Source organism: Marmota marmota, unplaced genomic scaffold (assembly GCF_001458135.2).
Source record: "Marmota marmota marmota unplaced genomic scaffold, marMar, whole genome shotgun sequence".
Taxonomy (NCBI): Eukaryota; Metazoa; Chordata; class Mammalia; order Rodentia; family Sciuridae; genus Marmota; species Marmota marmota.
The window spans coordinates 67,724-85,924 of NW_026000241.1; the positions used below are offsets into that span (position 1 = coordinate 67,724).

The following is an 18,201-nucleotide window of genomic DNA, read 5'->3' on the forward strand; positions in this document are numbered from 1 at the left end:
GAACTTGAGGAGAATTTGTTTTATGAACGTCGCAGCACCATTATTTGGTGCATAAATATTGATAATTGTTATGTCTTGTTGGTGAATGGTTCCTTTTAACAGTATATAATGTCCTTCCTTATCCCTTTTGATTCGCATGTGATTATTAAGACTGGAGGAATGTGTAAATACTTTCCCACATTCCTTGCATTCAAAGGGCTTCTCTCCTGTATGAATCCTCAGATGTCCACTAAGATTTGAGGAAACAGCAAATGCTTTCCCACATTTGAAACATACAAAGGGCTTCTCTCCAGTGTGGGTTCTTATGTCGCTGAGGCGGGTGGATCTAGCAAAGGCTTTCCCACAATCTTTGCACTCATATGGCTTCTCTCCAGTGTGAGCTGGTAAATGTTTCCTAAGGCCAGAATGCCCCGTGAAGGCTTTGCCACAGTCTTTACATTTGAAGGGTTTTGTTCCAGTGTGAATTTGAAGGTGATTATGAAGGCATGAGGAATTTCTGAAGGATTTTCCACATACCATACATTCAAAGGGTTTCTCTGCAGTGTGGTTTTTTACATGTTCAGTGAGGTATGAAGACATTTTGAAAACAATCCCATGTTTCTTTCGTTCACAGGGTTTGTTTTCAATGTGAATTTTAACATGTTGACTTAAGCAAGAAGAAACAGTGAAAGCTTTCCCACATTCTGTACATGTATAAGGTTTTTCTCCAGTGTGAGTTTTTCTATGCTGAGTAAGCTGACAAGACCTAGTAAAGGCTTTCCCACATTCCTTACATTCATAGGGGTTATCTCCACTTTGGGTTCCCATGTGAATATTTAGGTATGCAGAATATCTAAAGTCTTTTCCACATTCCTTACACTTGTAGGGTTTTTCAGCACTGTGTGTCTGTATACACACAGCAAGGCTAGTGGAGTGAATGAAATCCATCCTGTATTCCTTCAGTTCAAGGAGTTTGTATCCATTATGAGTTCTTCTATGGGCCTGAAGGTGTAGTGGATCAACAAAAGCTTTCCCACCATCATTGCACTCAAAGGGTTTATCTTGAGTACATATTTTCTGGTAAACAGCTTTTGGAGGCAAGCTGAAAGTTTGCCTACAATGATTCAAAAAAAGTTTCTTTTCAGGAGAGGTTCTCTTGTGCAAAGGAAAGAAGTCTATTCTATGTTGATCACAATCAGAAGTGGTCCCTGTATTTTGCATTCTCATGTGTGATGTAAGGCAAGTATGTCCACTGATAAATTCTCCACATGGCTTACAGTCACAGAGCTCCCCTCCATTGTGCCTTCTTGCCTGTTCATAAAGGGATGAATAATGGTTAAAGTATTTTTCAGACTCATTAATAGATTACATGCACCTGAAGACTGAAAATTGTGATGATCTCCATTTCTGCAATTTTCATTATTTGCATACAGTTTCTGCTTCTTTCTCTCTCTCTCTCTCTCTCTCTCTCTCTCTCTCTCTCTCTAAGAGACAGATTCTATGTTGTACAGGCTGGCTTTTAATGTTGGGTTCAAGTGACCTTCTGCCTGAGCTTCCTGAGTAGCTGGAACTATAAGTGAACACCACTTCTGGCTTATTGATTTATTTTTATTTTCTTTTTCCTCTCCACCTCCCCATGGTATTGGGAATTAAACCTGTGCTCTACCACTGAGCTATATTCCCAACCCTTCTAATTCTTTGAGACAGAATCTTACTAAATTTCCAAGGCTGACCTCAAACTTGTGATCCTCCTGCCTTGGTCTCTTGCTGGGATTACTTTGCCAGAATACTCTGCCATCTATTCTAAACTTGAAAAGACCTCTACAGTTTAGTGACAACCTTTTAAAAACTATCTAGTTACATATCTGGAAATGTGTACTTGTGGGAACTTGGGAGCAACAAGTTTCAAGTTAGGTTTGGGGCACCCCCAAATTCATATTCCTATTTTGCCTCTAGAGCCATTGCTCCTTCTTAGGTCAATGCTACTACTTCTCTCAAATCTCTCTTGTTCTGATTTTCTATAATGGAATTCCCAATCTTCTTTAAATACAGAAAATTAGAAATACCCCCTTGTTAGTCTTACCCTAAGTATCTCACTGGAGACCTGTTCCCTCAAAAAATTCTGCTGAAGTGAAGCCCCTTTGATTTTAAGTCCCATTTTCCATTCTAAAGTAAGAGAAAAAGAAATATAAGGGTCTGGAGACAGAAATGATAGATAGGAGGTGAAAATGGTAGAGATCATTTGCACTTATTTCCAAATTAAACATAATAAAGCAAAAAAAAAAAAGATTTCACAATTTTCACTATGTCAAAAATCTGGCAAAGATAAGGACATGGCATCAAAATTTTATATGATTTATTACCAATTGGTCCTATGAAAGTTAAAATTGGTGGTGAACACAAAGAACATTTATCTTGGAAGGGGACAAACATAAAGAAGTATACATCAAAACAATGAAGAAATGCAACAGGTTATATTGTGAGATTACAGAAAAGTCTAAGTTGGCAGAGAGTAAAAGAGTATAGAAGGTTGAAGATTTCCTAACTTCTGATAAAAATGATCTGATGCTTCTGAGATCAAGTGCATCTTTTTTTTTTTTAAAGAGAGAGTGAGAGAGGGAGGGAGGGGGGAAGAGGGAGAGAGGGAGAGAGAGAGAGAATTTTAATATTTATTTATTTTTTTTAGTTTTCGGCAGACACAACATCTTTGTTTGTATGTGGTGCTGAGGATCGAACCCAGACCGCACGCATGCCAGGCGAGCGCGCTACCGCTTAAGCCACATCCCCAGCCCTCAAGTGCATCTTTAAAAGTTTCTTCTTTATACTTATAGTGAATTTACTGACCAGGAGTATTGTCCATGAACACTCACCTTGGAGAACCCCTCCTTTCACTATCTTTGACTCTTCCTGCTCCAACCAAGAGATCAGGCTGGGTTTGAGGAGCTGACATTCTGTACCTAGGGAAAGACATATTCATGGAAAAAGCTAATGGAAGAGATGATAAACCTTCTCATGATTCAGGAACCACAGCTCTAATGAAAGCAGTGAAATTATTTCAAAAAGTTTAAAAATACAAGTATCTTCTCTGCCTGTGTCCCATAAAAATTAGTTGTTTCTGACCCCTAAAATTCCAAATTCAGGCTTATGTTCACATTTACAAAGCACTAAGACCTTCTTTTTTTTTTTTTAATCCAAATAGGAAATAGAGTGAAACAGTGATCTTCATTCTCACAGGGAATGAAAATCACACCTGATTGGTTTTGTTTTGTTTTGTTTTGTTTTGTTTTGCAGTAGTAGGGATGGAACTCAGGGCCTTGTGCATGCTAGGCTGAGCCACACTCCCAGGTAGTACGCCTGTGATCCTTAAACCTTACAGCGTGTAAGAGTCACCTGGAGAATTTCTTTGACACATATGACAGGGCCCTAACTGTGTTTCTGAGTATATGAAAGGTGGAAACTGAGGTAATGTATGTTAGGCCACATTTTGAGAACCACCACACAGATTAAAAGCTATTATGATAAAGGCTGTGTCTCTATTATTTCCTACTATATTCAGAGTTGACTTCATTGATACTGCAACACAGTAAGTACATACAAAATATATTTTCTAGGAGGCTACACAGAATTATGGTAGTCCTACCTACTATGGTCAGGTTCTCATAGTTATCCAGCATCACGTCTTTGTACAGGTTTCTCTGAGTTGGGTCCAGTAAAATCCACTCCTCCTGGGTGAAGTGCACAGCCACATCATCAAAGGTCACCAAGTCCTAAACCATCACACACATGCTGGTTTGAGCCAAGTAACACATCCACCAATGGCCACTGTAAAATGAGGAAATGAGACCAAAGCCTAAAAAGAGTTCTGAGGTCTCTGTCTACCCCAGGGTTCAATGATGCTAGGAATTCTTCTCTCTGTGCACACTCACTCACTGTCCATCTCCTCTAGTTATATGGCTTGAATGGCACTTCTTATATGTGATCTTCTCTCAACACAAGAGTAGGTGCTCATCTTATTTCCCTCTACTGTAGCACACTCTTGAGTACCATGTAAATATTAGATAAACAACACTTTCATCTCGCTTATCATTGTCAGAGCACTCAGCAAAATATGAAACATGTAGTCAGCACCATAAGGGAACATTAATTAGTAACACATGAAATACTAGTCTTCCTAGTATTTCATGAAATACTAGGGTGATTTCATGCCAATAAGTGGCTCTACTCCCTGGGGAAATTCAACTAGGGACTTAAGTCATTGAGCGGTGCTTTATTTGCTTTAAGAAGTTCTGGAAGTCAGGCATGGTGGTATATACCTGTGGTCTCAATTACTCAGGAGGCTGAAATGGAAGAATTGCTCAAGCCCAGATGCTTGAGATCAGCTTAGACAACATGTCACACACAAAAAATTCCAGAGGGAGAAACACCTCTCAGAACCCACCTCAAAAAATAAGAAGTTCTGAAGATGATTATGAGTAGAAGAAAACATGTCACCTTGTTAGCCGCATGTTCAAGATTTTGTACAAGGATACATGCTCTGCATACCTGATCACAGTTTGGCAGGCAGACAGTCATCTTCCTTTCTGCTTCTGTCTTTTCTTCATGAAGGCAAACTGGGTCCCTCTACAAAAGACCTCAGGGAAAAGAAATAAGGTATGTGTTGTGGTTTGCATATGAGGTATCCCCTGAGAGGCTCATGTGTTAGGTAATTGTGGCAATGTTCAGGGGTGAAATTATCAGATTATGTAAGCTCTAACCTCATCCATGGATTAATTCATTTGATGGATTAGTCCATTTGATGGATTAATAATTTAAATAAACAATTAGGTATAGCTGTAAGCAGGTGGAGCATGGACAGAGGAAATAGGTCTCTTGAAGGTGAGGGGCATGCCCTTGGGGATTACAGCTTGTCCCTAGCTCCCTGCACACTCTCTGCTTCCTGGTTGCCATGAGCTAAGCCACTTTCTCCACCACACTCTTTGACCATGGAATTCTGCCATATCTTGCACCCACAGCAATGCAGTCAGCCAGCCAACCATGGACTAACTCTGAAACCGTGAGCCCAAAATAAACTTTTCTTCCTCTAAATTGTTCCTGCTAGGTATTTTGATTATAGCAATGAAAAGCTAACACTGCATGAGAACTCAGAGCTGCCCATAATTCCCACAATTTACATGTCTAGAAGTCATTCCATCCTAGTTTGAAATTTCCACGTAACCCTGCACACTTGACATTAAGTACACACTACTCCTATATGAGGCCAGCAGTCTGCCTCACATAGAGCCAGAAAAGGAGACCATATGCCATGCTGCCCAAACAGGAAAAGGATAGTAGTCTCATTATACATAAGGAAAGCTATAGCCTTGAGAGATTGACTATTTGCCCATAGCAATAAAACTCATGAAAGAGTGGGAGGAGGGGAGCGAGGGGGGGAAGTGCCGGGGAGTGATACTGGCCAAACTGTATTGTTATATTGTGTGCATGCACTAAAATGTAAGAACAAATCCCACCATTATGTACAACAAAAAATCATGGGACTGGGGCAGTAGAGCCCTTGCCTAGCATGTGCAAGGCCCTGGGTTCAATCCTCAGCACCACATAAAAATAAATAAATAAAAGAAAGGTATTGTGTCCAATTACAACTGAAAAATAAATACTTTTTTTAAATCATGAAGAAGCTTCTACAGCATTTCTTCCCAGAATATATACACCAGGGGGGTTGACTGAAAACATAGGATTCCCTGGTCCACTACATTTCCTGAGAGAGCACTGGACTCCATACAGGGAGAACCTGAAGGAGAGTCTCTGAACAAGATCATCAGTAGGACTTACCATGGGACAAATCAACGGCTGCCATCTTGTGACACTGGTGGTGTTATGTGCCTGAATGATTTTTTCCTTGATTCAGAGAACACTGCAGGACAGCTATGAAGCTACACCAACAGTGGCCATCTTCACTCCTCTTTATTCAGGGTTAACTTAGTCCTGTTCACATCATCATCAATCAACAAATATTAATTATTAATAATTAAACATTAGCTCTCTTTGCAGATGGCATATGTGAAAGACTGAAAAAAATTCTATTACAATAGTATTAGTAACATCAATTGCTATTTATTAAAGACTAGACCTCAGAAGTTATAATAGCAGCTTTATGTATATAAGATCACTTACCATTGGGCTGGGGTTGTGCTTCAGTAGTAGAGCACTCACCTAGCATGGTGAGGCACCGGGTTCGATCCTCAGCACTGCCTAAAAAGAAATCAACAAAATAAAGGTATTGTGTCCATCTACAACTTAAAAAAAAATTTAAAAAAAACGATCACTTATCATTAACAATCCTGTAGATATTATTACCTTCCCCAATTTTGGTACTGAGGATTGAACCCAGGAGCACTCTACCACTAAGCCACACCCCAAGCCCTTTTAACTTTAAATTTTATTTTGAGACAGGGTCTTGCTAAATTGCCCATACTGTCCGTGGACTTGCAATCGTCCTGCCTTTGCCTCCCAAATTGCTGGGATGGCAGGTGTGTGCCACTGTATCTGGCCTTATCATCTCTATTGAATGCTGAAAAAAGATTTAGAGAATGCTGGTAATGTCCAGTATTATCCAGTTAGGAAGTAGTGAATGAGGACTTGAATGCAATTGCGTTTGTCTCTGAAACCAGATCTATTACAGCTGTTGTTAGAGGTTGAGTATTCCTTATCTAAATATCTGGAGCCAGAAGTATTTCAGATTTCAGAATTGTGGGGGGCTGGGTTCAGCCATATGCTCACAAAGTTTTGGATTTCAGGTTTTTGGATTAGGAATGCTCAACATGTATTCTCAACGTAACCAGAAGTCAGTTTAGACATGTCCTTGTGAAACAATGATCACTAGTCACATGTGTCACTACTGACCACTTCATATGAAACTAGGACTAAAGAACCGTATTTTAAAATTTCATTTAATTTTAATAAAAATAACAATCATGAGTAAGTCAAGCACAGAATATTAACCCACATACTGACTTACGTGGTATTCAAATGATGACAAATAATGAAGTTTGCATAGTTCATTATCTAAGAACCAAATTCAACCTCACAAAAATTATCCAAAGCTTGTTCTATAAGACAGAAACCCTGAAATGACACTGGATTACAAGGACCACCTACCCAGATTCCTAGTATAAACTGTACCAACCACCACAAGTCTCGACCTGGAGATCCTTAGGCTAAACAGGCCCAAATATGTGTAGTCTGATGGCACTCCAAAGAATAGTTGACCTTTTAAAAATTGAGATTAATATATAAGCAAACACAATTCAGTGGGTGAACTTTGACCACTGCATACTTTGAGTAATCAAAAGCCTACAAGATACGGAACATGTTCATCTCCCTAGAAGACCCTCTTGCACCTTCCAGTCCATTCTCACACATCATCTCCTGTGCTCTCAGTTTCTGAATGCTGCATACATCCTATATATGTACAGTAGGTGCTGTGCTCATCTATCTCAAATGTACATCCTGACATTTCTCTATTGTTTAAAGAAACATTTTGGGAGAAAATATTAAAATCTCCCACTGGAATGATGTTCATATCTATTTCTGATGTCTGCAAAGAACTTTGATATATCTTGTAACAAAATTATTTGGTGGATACACATTGAACTTTAATATTTTTGAGGGAAAAAAAATCTGGCATCATAATGAACTCTATTTCTCTAAGAATGTTACTGGATGATGTCATGTGACATAGCAATCACCTTTCCTTTGGAGAGTTTTTGCATCTCATAGTACAGCACTGTATCCCCTTTGGACACCAATGTCCCCCTTGACCTGGCATAGCACCTAAGTCATGCAAGGCATCCAATAACTGTTGGACAAACAACTGAGATCCTTCTCAACACTGCTAAAGTATACCTAGATTATAAGGGCAGCAGGTGTAGCTCAAAGGTAGAGAACTGGCTTAGCATATGAGAGGCCCTGGGTTCTATCCCCTAGATTATAGCTAAATAACTATCAATGACAATGTAAATCTCAGTTTTCAGGAAATGTATTAAATTACTCGAAAGTGCAAGGGTAGAAAGTGCGAATGGTAGGAACACAGACATTGTGTCCTGTGCCCTCACGTATCAGTCCCAGCTCATCTAACATTCCCATGACCTCCTGAAGTGCCCTTGCACCCTGATTCCCTTGGTTGGTCTGCGAGTCCAACAGCCAGGGCTTGTGTGCATCACAGAGGGCTGCTGCCTACCTTGGCCCAGGCAACCCACCAAACTTCACCTGCCAGTGGGCTGCAATGACACCATTTCCAGCATTGTGGAAAAGGCTCCTTACCAGTATGGCCATCTTTAGAAACTCGAGGATATATGTTATTAGAGTTCATTTTATATTTCCTAATAAATCAAGGTGACATTTTTTGTCTCCTCACAGGACCCTCCTCCTACAGAACTGATACAATGTTGCCAAAGATGGACATCCAATGATCAGAATTTGGAAGTGGTCAGTCAAGCATTTGGGCCTGACCATATAGCTGGTTTCTTCTTCATTTCTCTTCCCTCGCTCCCTTACTCTCCCTCTGTGTCTGTCTGTCTCTCTTTCTTTCTGGTACTAGGGATTTAACCCAGGGGTGCTTTGTACTTTACCACTGAGCTGTATTCCCTGCCATTTTTTAGTTTTTGAGGCAGGATCTCACTAAGTGGCTTAGTGCCTCTCTATATTCCTGAGGTTGGCCTTGGACTTTAAATCCTCCTGCCTCAGCCTCCCAAGTCACTGGGATTACAGATGTGCACCACCATATCTGGTTAGGACTGGGTTTCTTCTTCCTTTTTTTCATCATAGATGGATTCAATACCTTTAGTTTATTTATTTTTATGTGGTGCTGAGGATCAAACCCAGTGCCTCACACATGCTAGGCAAGGGCTCTACCACTGAGCTTCAACCCCAGCCCTAGAGCTGGTTTCTTAAAACAGAAAAAGCATTTGGCAGAGCCAGGCATGGTGGCACATGCCTATAATCCCAGCAGCTTGGGAGGCTGAAACAGGAGGATTACAAGTTTAAAGACAGCCTCAACAAAAGCGAGGCACTAAGCAACTCAGTGAAACCCTTCTCTAAATAAGTTACAAAATTTAAAAAATAAATAAGTTACAAAACAGGGCCAGGGATGTGGCTCAGTGGTTGAGTGTCCCTGAGTTTAATCCCCGGTACCGCCCAAAAAAGCATTTGGCAGGATCATATCAACCAAGGTACTGTCTGTGGTAGACTGTGATAAAGAACTTGCCTTAGAAATCCAAGTAAATAGCCAGGTGCAGTGATGCATGCCTGTAATCCCAACAACTCAGGAGGCTGAGGCAAAAAGATGGCAAGTTTAAAGCCTGTCTCAGCAACTTAGAGAGCCGCTGTCTCAAATAAAAAAAAATTAAAAGGGCTTGGGATGTGGCTCAGTGGTTAAACACCCCCGATACTAAAAACAAACAAACAAACAAACAAACAAAGCCAGGCAGAATGGCTCAGGCCTATAATCCCATGGCTCTGGAGGCTGAGATAGGAGGATCGCAAGCTTGAGGCCAGCCTCAGCAACTTAGTGAGGCTCTAAGCAACTTAGTGAGACCCTGTCTCAAGATAAAAAAGTTTAAAAGTAAAAAAGGCTGGAGATATGACTCAGTGATAAAGCACCTCTAGGTTTAATCCCCAATATCAAGAGGAAAAAAAAAAAGAAGTTCTCCAAGTAAATGCTATCCTTAACCATTACAGAACTAACTACATAATTACAAGATTTTGTGGTAAGAGATGGATTCCTCTGAGCAGACTTGTGAGAATATAACAAGCTCAGATCTTCTGACTTGCAGTTCAATTTAAGGTCTGACAATCAAACAGCTTCCAAGACAGCTATTAAAGCTAATTTTTAGTTGCTACAAGACTGTTTATAATCATTGAAAATCAAACACAAAATTTAATTGAACAGGTTAAATTACATCCAGAGTCAATTCAGTGTCACCTAGTTTTTCAAGCGAAAATCAGAGTATGAATTACTGTTCTGTAAGTGGGGGTGGGGGAGTAAATCTTCTTTGGGGTCTTTTGTTTGCTAACCTGTGTACTTGAATAATTTATCTAAGTAAAAGTCTCAATGCTGATAGCCAAAAACCTGATTTGAGTCACAGTGAAAAGTCACAGCCTTTCACCCAATTTCTACACTCAGGTCACTCTCAAACCTAGGACACCTTCATGAAAAGAAATAATAATCAGAACTATCCACATGAAAAAGCTTCCCTCACGCCTCCCCCAACGGGACCTGCAGCCATTTACTACAGTAACTATGCATTAAGGAAAAAGAAATACCCTACTGGTCTTGAGGGCAGGAGGGGGGGCTCTGTCCCTCTTCTCTCAGAGATGACCCCCTCACCCTCAAGTGTCCCTTTCTCCCCTTTTCTATCCCTTCTAATAAACTCATGCCTGTCTGTAACAATGAGCAACATGTTTGATATTTTTCTGGCATGAATGCAAAAGAATCCGGATGAAGAGATGGTCTGCAAGCTGACCCAGGTTGGCAGAAGGCCCATGCTCTGTAACACTATCGCTGCCCAAAGGAAATAGTGTCAGAGAGAAGCTGACCACACTCACGACTTGCTCAAGCTGACTGATCTACTGGGGAGAAGTGGAAACCACTTTTAAGGCAGGGTTAGCAAAGTAGGATGGGGAGAATAGCAAGCTGATTACCCCCGGAGTCAGTGGGCAACACCTAGACAGTCACTAGACTTTCCCAACCTCACAGAGAATATGATGTCACCTCGCTTGTCATCTCTATTGTCATTTGCATCAGTTGCTTTACACCCCCAACCCCAAAGAGGTCAGCTGGGACACACTAGAGAGGGAGCTGCCTAAAAATGGGGCAACAGAAACCACAAAGGGAAGCAATGCACAATATAAGGGCCATGTGGGGCTACCAAAAGTTTGTCACTTAACACCTAAGGAGAGAGGAAAAAGTATTTATCCATCCTAAAGATAAAAACCATTTAAAAGGTTTTTCTTAAAAAGGAGGAAAGGGGTAGAGGTATAGAGACTGATTATCTTAAAGTCTGGACAACCCAGAGACAATTGCCTAGAGGGCAGGGTCCCTTACCCTTTCCTCTTATCAGCCAGAGACAGAAACCAAGAACCACCACTTCTGGAAGCTCAAAGAAAAAAAGAAAAAAAAAAGTGGGATGGAGAGAGTGAAGCCTTGGATTTTAGGCAGCGACAACTTCAAGAGTGGAAAAAAAGAAGAGGAACTTAAGTACTGAGCAAAAGCCAGTGCTATGTAGGCCTCTAGCTCTTAGATTACTGATTTAAAAAGAAAGCCAGGAGGGGGAAACAAAGGGGGGCAGAATTAGATTTGAACTGGGGATTGAACTGGTAAGTTGCCTGGGCTGACCTCAGATCTAAGATCCTCCCAAGTCACTGAGATTACAGGTGAGCACGACTGTGCCCGACTCCTTTGGCCAATATTAAAATTTATTGACTTTATTCAGTCAATACACAGTAAATATTAGGCCTAACAGCTATAAGTTTCCCCCACCTCCAAAAGGACACGATACATGATTTGAGGACTACACAAAGGCACCATCTTTGCAAACAAGATCTTAATGTCATCTCCTTCAGCAGGAACACTGTGTGACATTGCTGATAACATCGTTCTCCAAGGAGACTCTGAGTGCATCACTCAGGAAGGACACAGAACCCCTGTATCTTCTAGTACTTTTTGAATTCTTGTGGCAACATAATCATTTAGAAATTTGGCATCCAAACTAAAATCAACAGACATTCCTGTTGGTACCTTCAAGAAAAAACTCCTTCAGGACAGAAGTTCTGACCACCTTTTTAAATGCATCCGGGAGTTCTGAACCATGTGAGGTGGCTATTACTTCCTCCAGGGCTTCTAATTCGAGAAACTGTCCCTATTGACCACCAGCTACTCACCAAGTAACAACATAAAACTAGCCACCTAGTGGGCTCTCCTGGAAATGAGCCCGTAACCCTCCCTCCACACCCAGCTCCCCATTACACTCTGGGTCACAGAAACCACAACCCATAAGCTTGGTACTGCTTCAGAGGCCACCTCACAACACGAAGGAGACAAATATAGACCCTTTGATGTATTTTACCAGCCACCAGGGTGGCTTCCTCAGTCTTTTGCCAGATGCCAGAATACTAAAGGAAGTCACTCCTCACCCAGATGCACTGACTACAGGGAAAGCCCCTTGGGAATAACTGAACAATAATGGGAGTGTGTAGACTATGAAAAGGGCACTGCTAACCATCATATGTGAAGAAGCTTACTCTCCATCCATTAACCAGGTTGGTCTAATAAAGGATGGGACCCAGGAAACAACAGAAGCCTTAGGCAATCCAGAGGTCCCATGTGTGGGTTTACTGTCAACTACTGGACCATCATCTGAAAACCATTCCTTTCAAATTGTTCACTGAGGTGAAAATTCAACCTAGTGGAGGAAAAAAAGAATTTATTTGGTGGTAAAGGGTTGAATCAGGGAGATACCAAATTCAAGCGGTCTTGAAAATGTACTTCTAGGTTTGAGATGTAGTGGATGCATTTAATAGTTTAAACTTAAGGAGGTTGTTAATTACACGCTCATGCAGCAAGAATCAAACTGTCTTGTAAGAAAGGAGTTGGGCACTCTCAGGAAATCAAAGGGGTTGTTTCACAAACTGTTAGGAAGGCCAGTGTATTTCCTTCCAAAGTTGCAGTTCAGCCAAGTCCAGCATGTATTCAGATGGGTATGGGCAGGAAGTAGAGTTCAAAAGGTCAGCTGTGGATGTGCCTAATTCCTGGTTTGACATGGCCTCTTAACTCCATTTTAAGTGCCCTAACCAATAAATATTGCTCCACTTTTTCTGACGATGGTTTCATAAATAAATTTTTAAAAAATCCTCTAGGGAATCTCCTACAGATACCCAAAATATAAAACAAAACCGAACCTCTTCACATACATTAGAACCATAATAAAACACGTCTTTTTCCCTTAAAAGTTAGATGTTTCAAGTCAAAAACCCTGTATCCAAAATGCTTGGGACCAGAAGGGTTTCAAATTTCAAAATTTTCAGATTTTGGAACATTTATTTGATTGATTGATGTATTTATTCACATATGTGTATCTGTGTATTAATTTGTGTGTAGTTATTCATACAAACATACACGCACACTGGGAACTAAACTCAGGAGCACTTTACCACGGAGCAACATCCCCAGTCCCTTTTATTTTTTGAGACGGTTTGGCTGAGTTGCTGGGCCAGGCGCAGGGGAACACTCCTGTAATCCTCCCAGCGACTTTGGATGCTAAGACAGAAGGATCCCAATTCAAGGTCAGCCTCAGCAATTTAGCGAGGCCCTGTCTCAGTAAAACAATGGGAAGGAGTGGGAGGTAGCGGAGTCACGAGTGCCCCAGGTTCGACCCCAGGACCACACGGAAAACAAGATACACTAGTGGCCAACACCAGAGTCAAATAAATAAGTTCTTCCCTTGGGCGTGTTTCCTTCAAACTGACCGCCCAAGCCCCCTCCGGGAAACCTGCGGGTAATATCAGAGCCTCAGCAAAGGTGTGGTCCCTTGGGCACCCTCTCCAGCGACCCCCGCCGCGCAGGCCGCGCGCGTCCGCGAGCAGACACGTGCACGCCCCACTCTCCACCTTCCCCCACTGCCCCTAACGGGTGTGCCCGAGGGCCCGCCGCTCAGGGGAAACGCCGGCTCGCACTGCAGGAGGACGCCAACTTTCGCCCGGGGCTCACTGCTCGCGGCGGCCCCGAGACCACCTCACGTCACCGCGCGCAACTCCTCTCCTCCGGGGTAAGCCACAGGGACCGCGGGGGAGGCGTGAGAAGAAAAGCGGGCGCCGTTTCGAACGCGGCCAGAGGAAGCGCCTCGCCGCACGCCGCGCACCGGCTCCGGGCCGCACGGTCGCCGCTTCCCGAGGCCCGTGCGGCCCTCGCACTTACACTACTCCGTCCAGCTTCCCTCCGCCCGCCTCCCCAGGGCCACGAGAGCAACCACGACTACGCGAAAAAATGAACTGGGTCGCGCAGAGCCTACGCCGGAAGAGACCGCCGCGAGTGACGTCACTTCCGTTCCGCCCCTCTGCCCGAGGGAGTCTGTGTGTTAGCATAGAAAAGACTGATCAAAATTGTATACTATGTAAGGAAAAAAAGATATTAAGAATTAAAAGTAGAAAGGTCTTAAGGTAATGAAGCACATAAATTCCAGACTTTAAGAATAAAAATAATGAGGAAAAAAAATCCATTAATAAAAAGGGGTGGGAGTACTGGGGAGTGATACTGGCCAAGGTATACTATTATATTGTGTGCATGTACAAATATGTAACAACAAATTCCATCATTATGTACAACTATAATGAAACAATAAAAATGTTGGGGAAAAAAGAAAAGGAGGCTGGGGTTGTGACTCAGTGGCAGAGCGTTTGCTTCTCACATGTGAGGCACTGAGTTCCATCCTCAGCACCACATAAAAATAAAGATATTGTGTCCATCTACAACTAAAAAAAAAATTTTTTAAAGAAAACAAGGGATATCAATTACTTTTTTAAAGGGGGAAAAATTAAAATCATTAAGATGACTGTTGTAGGCCAGGGATGTACTTCAGTGGTATACATTTGACAACCATGCCCAAGGCCCTAGGTTCAATCCCCAGCACAACCACAAAAAAAAAAAAAAAATGAATTAAATCAAACTCATCAGTAATTATATGACATACAAATAGATAATATGCATTATTACCTATTAAAAAAGCACTGTTAGTGTGGGTCTTGTGGCTCAAGATCAAGGCAATGTAAGATTGAGTTGAATTCTGATCCTAATGAAGGACAACAGTGATAAAATGATAAGATCTAACATATAATATCCCCTGTGCACTTGAACAGAATGTGTATTGTTACTTTTGGATGTAATGTTCTGTAAAGTTTAATTAAATCCATTTAATATACAGTCAAGTTCAGGTCCAATATTTTCTTATTGACTTTCACTTCAGATAGTCTATCCATTGTTGAATAGTGGGGTATTTAAGACACTACTATTGCGTGGCTACCTATTTCTCAACTTCTGTTTCTTGCTTTCTATACTGTTTTTTGTTTGTTTGTTTGTTTGTTTGTTTTTTGTACCAGGGATTGAACTCAGGGGCACTTGTCCATAAGCCACACCCCCAGCCCTTTCTTATATTTGATTTAGAGACAGAGTCTCATTGAGTTGCTTAGTTCCTCACTTTTGCTGAGGCTCGTTTTCAACTTGCAATCCTCCTGCCTCAGCCTTCTGAGCCGCTGGGATTCCACTGCACCCAGCTCTATACTTCCTTTAGCTGTTAAATACATATATACCTAACAATTTCTTATGTTTTAGATCTGGAATGTCCCCAAATTCTCATGTTGAACACCACCCCAGCTACTGCTGTTACTGAGAGATGGTAGAAACTTGAGCAGGTGGGGCCCAGCTGGAAGAAGTAGGTAACAGGGTGTGTCCTTCAAGGTTCAATATCTTGTCCCTGACCCTTCATTTCTCTCTCTCTCTCTCTACTTTCCAGGTGTCATGAGATGTGCAACTCTGCCCTCCACATGGCTCCTGCTATGATGTTCTGTCTCACCACAGACCCACAGCAATAGGGACAACTGACCATGGACTGAAAAGTCCGAAACTATAGGCCAAAATAAAACTTTCCTCCTTTAAGTAAATTTTCTCAAGTTTTTTATCACAGTGACCAAAAGCTGACTCACAATTGTTATATGCTCTTAACGAAATAGCCATTTCACCATCTATAATCTCCTTTTTTCTCATTACAGTTTTTAGCATAGTCTATTTTGACTGACACAAATACAGATACCCCATTCTCTTTTTGTTTCCATTTGCAAGGAATGTCTTTTCCCATCCCTGTACTTTCCATCTACTTATATCCTTAAAGGTAAAAGGAGTCTCTTGTAGGCACTATACAGATGTGTCTTAGATTTTGATGCAATCAGTCCCTATATCCTTTGTGGGCGAATTTAGTCCATTTACATTGAGGGGAGGATACTAGGGATTGAACCCAGGGGCACTTTACTACTAAGTTACATTGATAGTCCTTTTTAGTTTTTGAGACAGGGTCTCACTAAGTTGCTGAGGATGACTTGAGATCCTTCCATCTCAGCCTCCTAAATCACTGGGAAGAGGCATACACCACCATGCCTGGCAGTCCATTCACATTCGAAGCAGTTTTTAAAAATATCATGCTATGGCCAACAGGGATTTATGCCTGTAATGAAAGGGTAATTCAACATATGCAAAAATGAATAAATGTCACACTTCACATAACAAAATGAAAGGAAAAAAACATCAATGCAAACAAAAAAAAAAAACATTTAACAAAATTCAACATCTTTCATGTTACCAGTTACCAACAAATTGGGTATAGAATAAATGTACCTATCATAATGACGATATATAACAAGCAATGGCTACCATCATAACTAAATGACAAAAAGCTCAAAGCTTTCTTTTAAGATCAAGAACAAGAGTATCCATGCTTGCAACTTCTATTTGCCATAATGCTACAAGTTCTAGCCACAGCAACTAAACAAGAAGAAATAAAACGCATTCAAGTAGGAAAGAAGGAAAATTACAAATGACATGATCTTGAATACATAAAATCCTAATAACCTATTTAAAAACTGTTAGAAATAATAAACAAATTCGGGAAAGTGACAGGATACAAAATCAATACAGAAAGTCAGCAGTGGTTACTATACAATTAACAATCTGAAAAATTAAGAAAACAACTTCACTGACAATAACATCAAAAATAGTAAAATACTAATACACTTAACTAGGAAGATGGAAGGTTCATAAATTGAAACCAACATAACACTGATGAAGGAAATTAAAGATACAAGTAAACAGATGTTCATGTACTGGAGTTGTTAATATTGTGGAAATACCCATTACTGCCCAAAGTGATCTAGGCATGTAATGCCATCCTCTTCAAGATACCAATGGCATTTGTCACAAAAATATTTTAAAATTCCTAAAATTCATTCCAAACCACAAGAGGCTCCAAAAGGCCAAAATAAATAAACAAACAAATAAATAAAATCTTGAACAACAACTGGAAGCATCACACTTTTCAAAGTGTGATGAGGCTGAGTCAGGAAGATTGCAAGTTTGAGCCCAGCCTCAGAATCTTAATGAGACCTGCCTCACAGTTAATAAAAATCCAGGAACAGCCCAATGGTAGAGCACCACTCAGTTCAATTCCTAGTACTGGGGAGTGGGAGGTTGGGAAATAAACAGTATGATATTGGCATAAAAGAAACCCATGATCACATGGACAACTAATGTTGACAAACATCCCAAGAATATAAGATGCAGATGATACTTTGTTCAAAAAATGGTAATGAGAAAACTAGATGTCCACATGCAAAAGAATTCAGTTGGACCACCTCATACCACACTCAAAAACCTGCCGGAAGCCATCCATGACCCATCTGTGAACTGTGCCTGAACTAAAACAACGTTGAAGCCATTAGGTAAGAAAGCCTGGTACCAGGAACTCCCAGCAGCAACCCTGCTGGTTTGAGAAGACCTGGTTCATGTGACTTCCTTCCCAGCTCCATTATAAGTTCAGCAGAGCATTAGAGATGGGGTGACCCACTGGAGTCACACAGCCTCTCGGAAATAGGTGTGGCTGCCATAATGCCAATCGACCTGTTTGTGGCAAAACCCCTGCCACACCCAGAAGCAAGACTCTTCCCAATGAGACCTTATCCCTGCCTTTAATGTATGCCCTCTTAAATAAAGAATCTGGGCCATTTTTCAGTTGTTCAGTTCCAGCTCCTATCAGGACTGGAAGTCCTATTAGGCGCTCTGTTTTACCTAATTTCTGGCTCTGTCTCTATTAACTTACTAATTATTTCAGACTTTTTATTTTCTCAGGTGGCTCACACCTCCTGAGCAGAAACCTACCCTGGTGGGGTGCTGGTCATCCCAAATTAAAAACCCACTCAAAATCGATTAGTCATAAACCTGAAGACATGACATCATAATACTCCTGGAAGAAAACAGCGGGAAAAGCATCATAACACTGGTCTTGGCAATTTTTTGGAGTTCACATCAAAAGCAGAGTCTACAAAATGTAAAAATAAACAAGCAAGCTACATCAAACAAAAATTTTCTTCACAGCAAAGGAAACAACAAATTAAAAAGGCAACCCTATA

At 41.1% G+C, this 18,201-nt stretch overlaps 1 protein-coding gene across 13 annotated transcripts in view; it reads right to left on the reverse strand.

Annotated features, from left to right (window-relative positions):
• The window catches only part of LOC107144951 (zinc finger protein 266-like), a 17,268-nt gene extending 3,122 nt beyond the window's left edge, over positions 1 to 14,146 (reverse strand). The window contains exons 1-9 of one of the 13 annotated variants that reach the window (XM_048795263.1): positions 13,949 to 14,146; positions 7,135 to 7,245; positions 6,151 to 6,228; positions 5,809 to 5,961; positions 4,522 to 4,599; positions 3,620 to 3,746; positions 2,850 to 2,936; positions 2,063 to 2,145; positions 139 to 1,290 (exon numbers count right to left, since the gene is read on the reverse strand). In XM_048795263.1, the coding sequence (XP_048651220.1) occupies positions 139 to 1,290; positions 2,063 to 2,145; positions 2,850 to 2,936; positions 3,620 to 3,746; positions 4,522 to 4,599; positions 5,809 to 5,811 (1,530 nt within the window). In that variant the 5' untranslated portion in view covers positions 5,812 to 5,961; positions 6,151 to 6,228; positions 7,135 to 7,245; positions 13,949 to 14,146. Of the gene's footprint in view, positions 1 to 138; positions 1,291 to 2,062; positions 2,146 to 2,849; positions 2,937 to 3,619; positions 3,802 to 4,521; positions 4,611 to 5,808; positions 5,962 to 6,150; positions 8,581 to 13,948 lie in introns of those variants that run through there. The other 12 variants (XM_048795262.1, XM_048795260.1, XM_048795261.1 and 9 more) reach the window with 12 other exon arrangements.
• Positions 14,147 to 18,201: the final 4,055 nt, after the last annotated feature.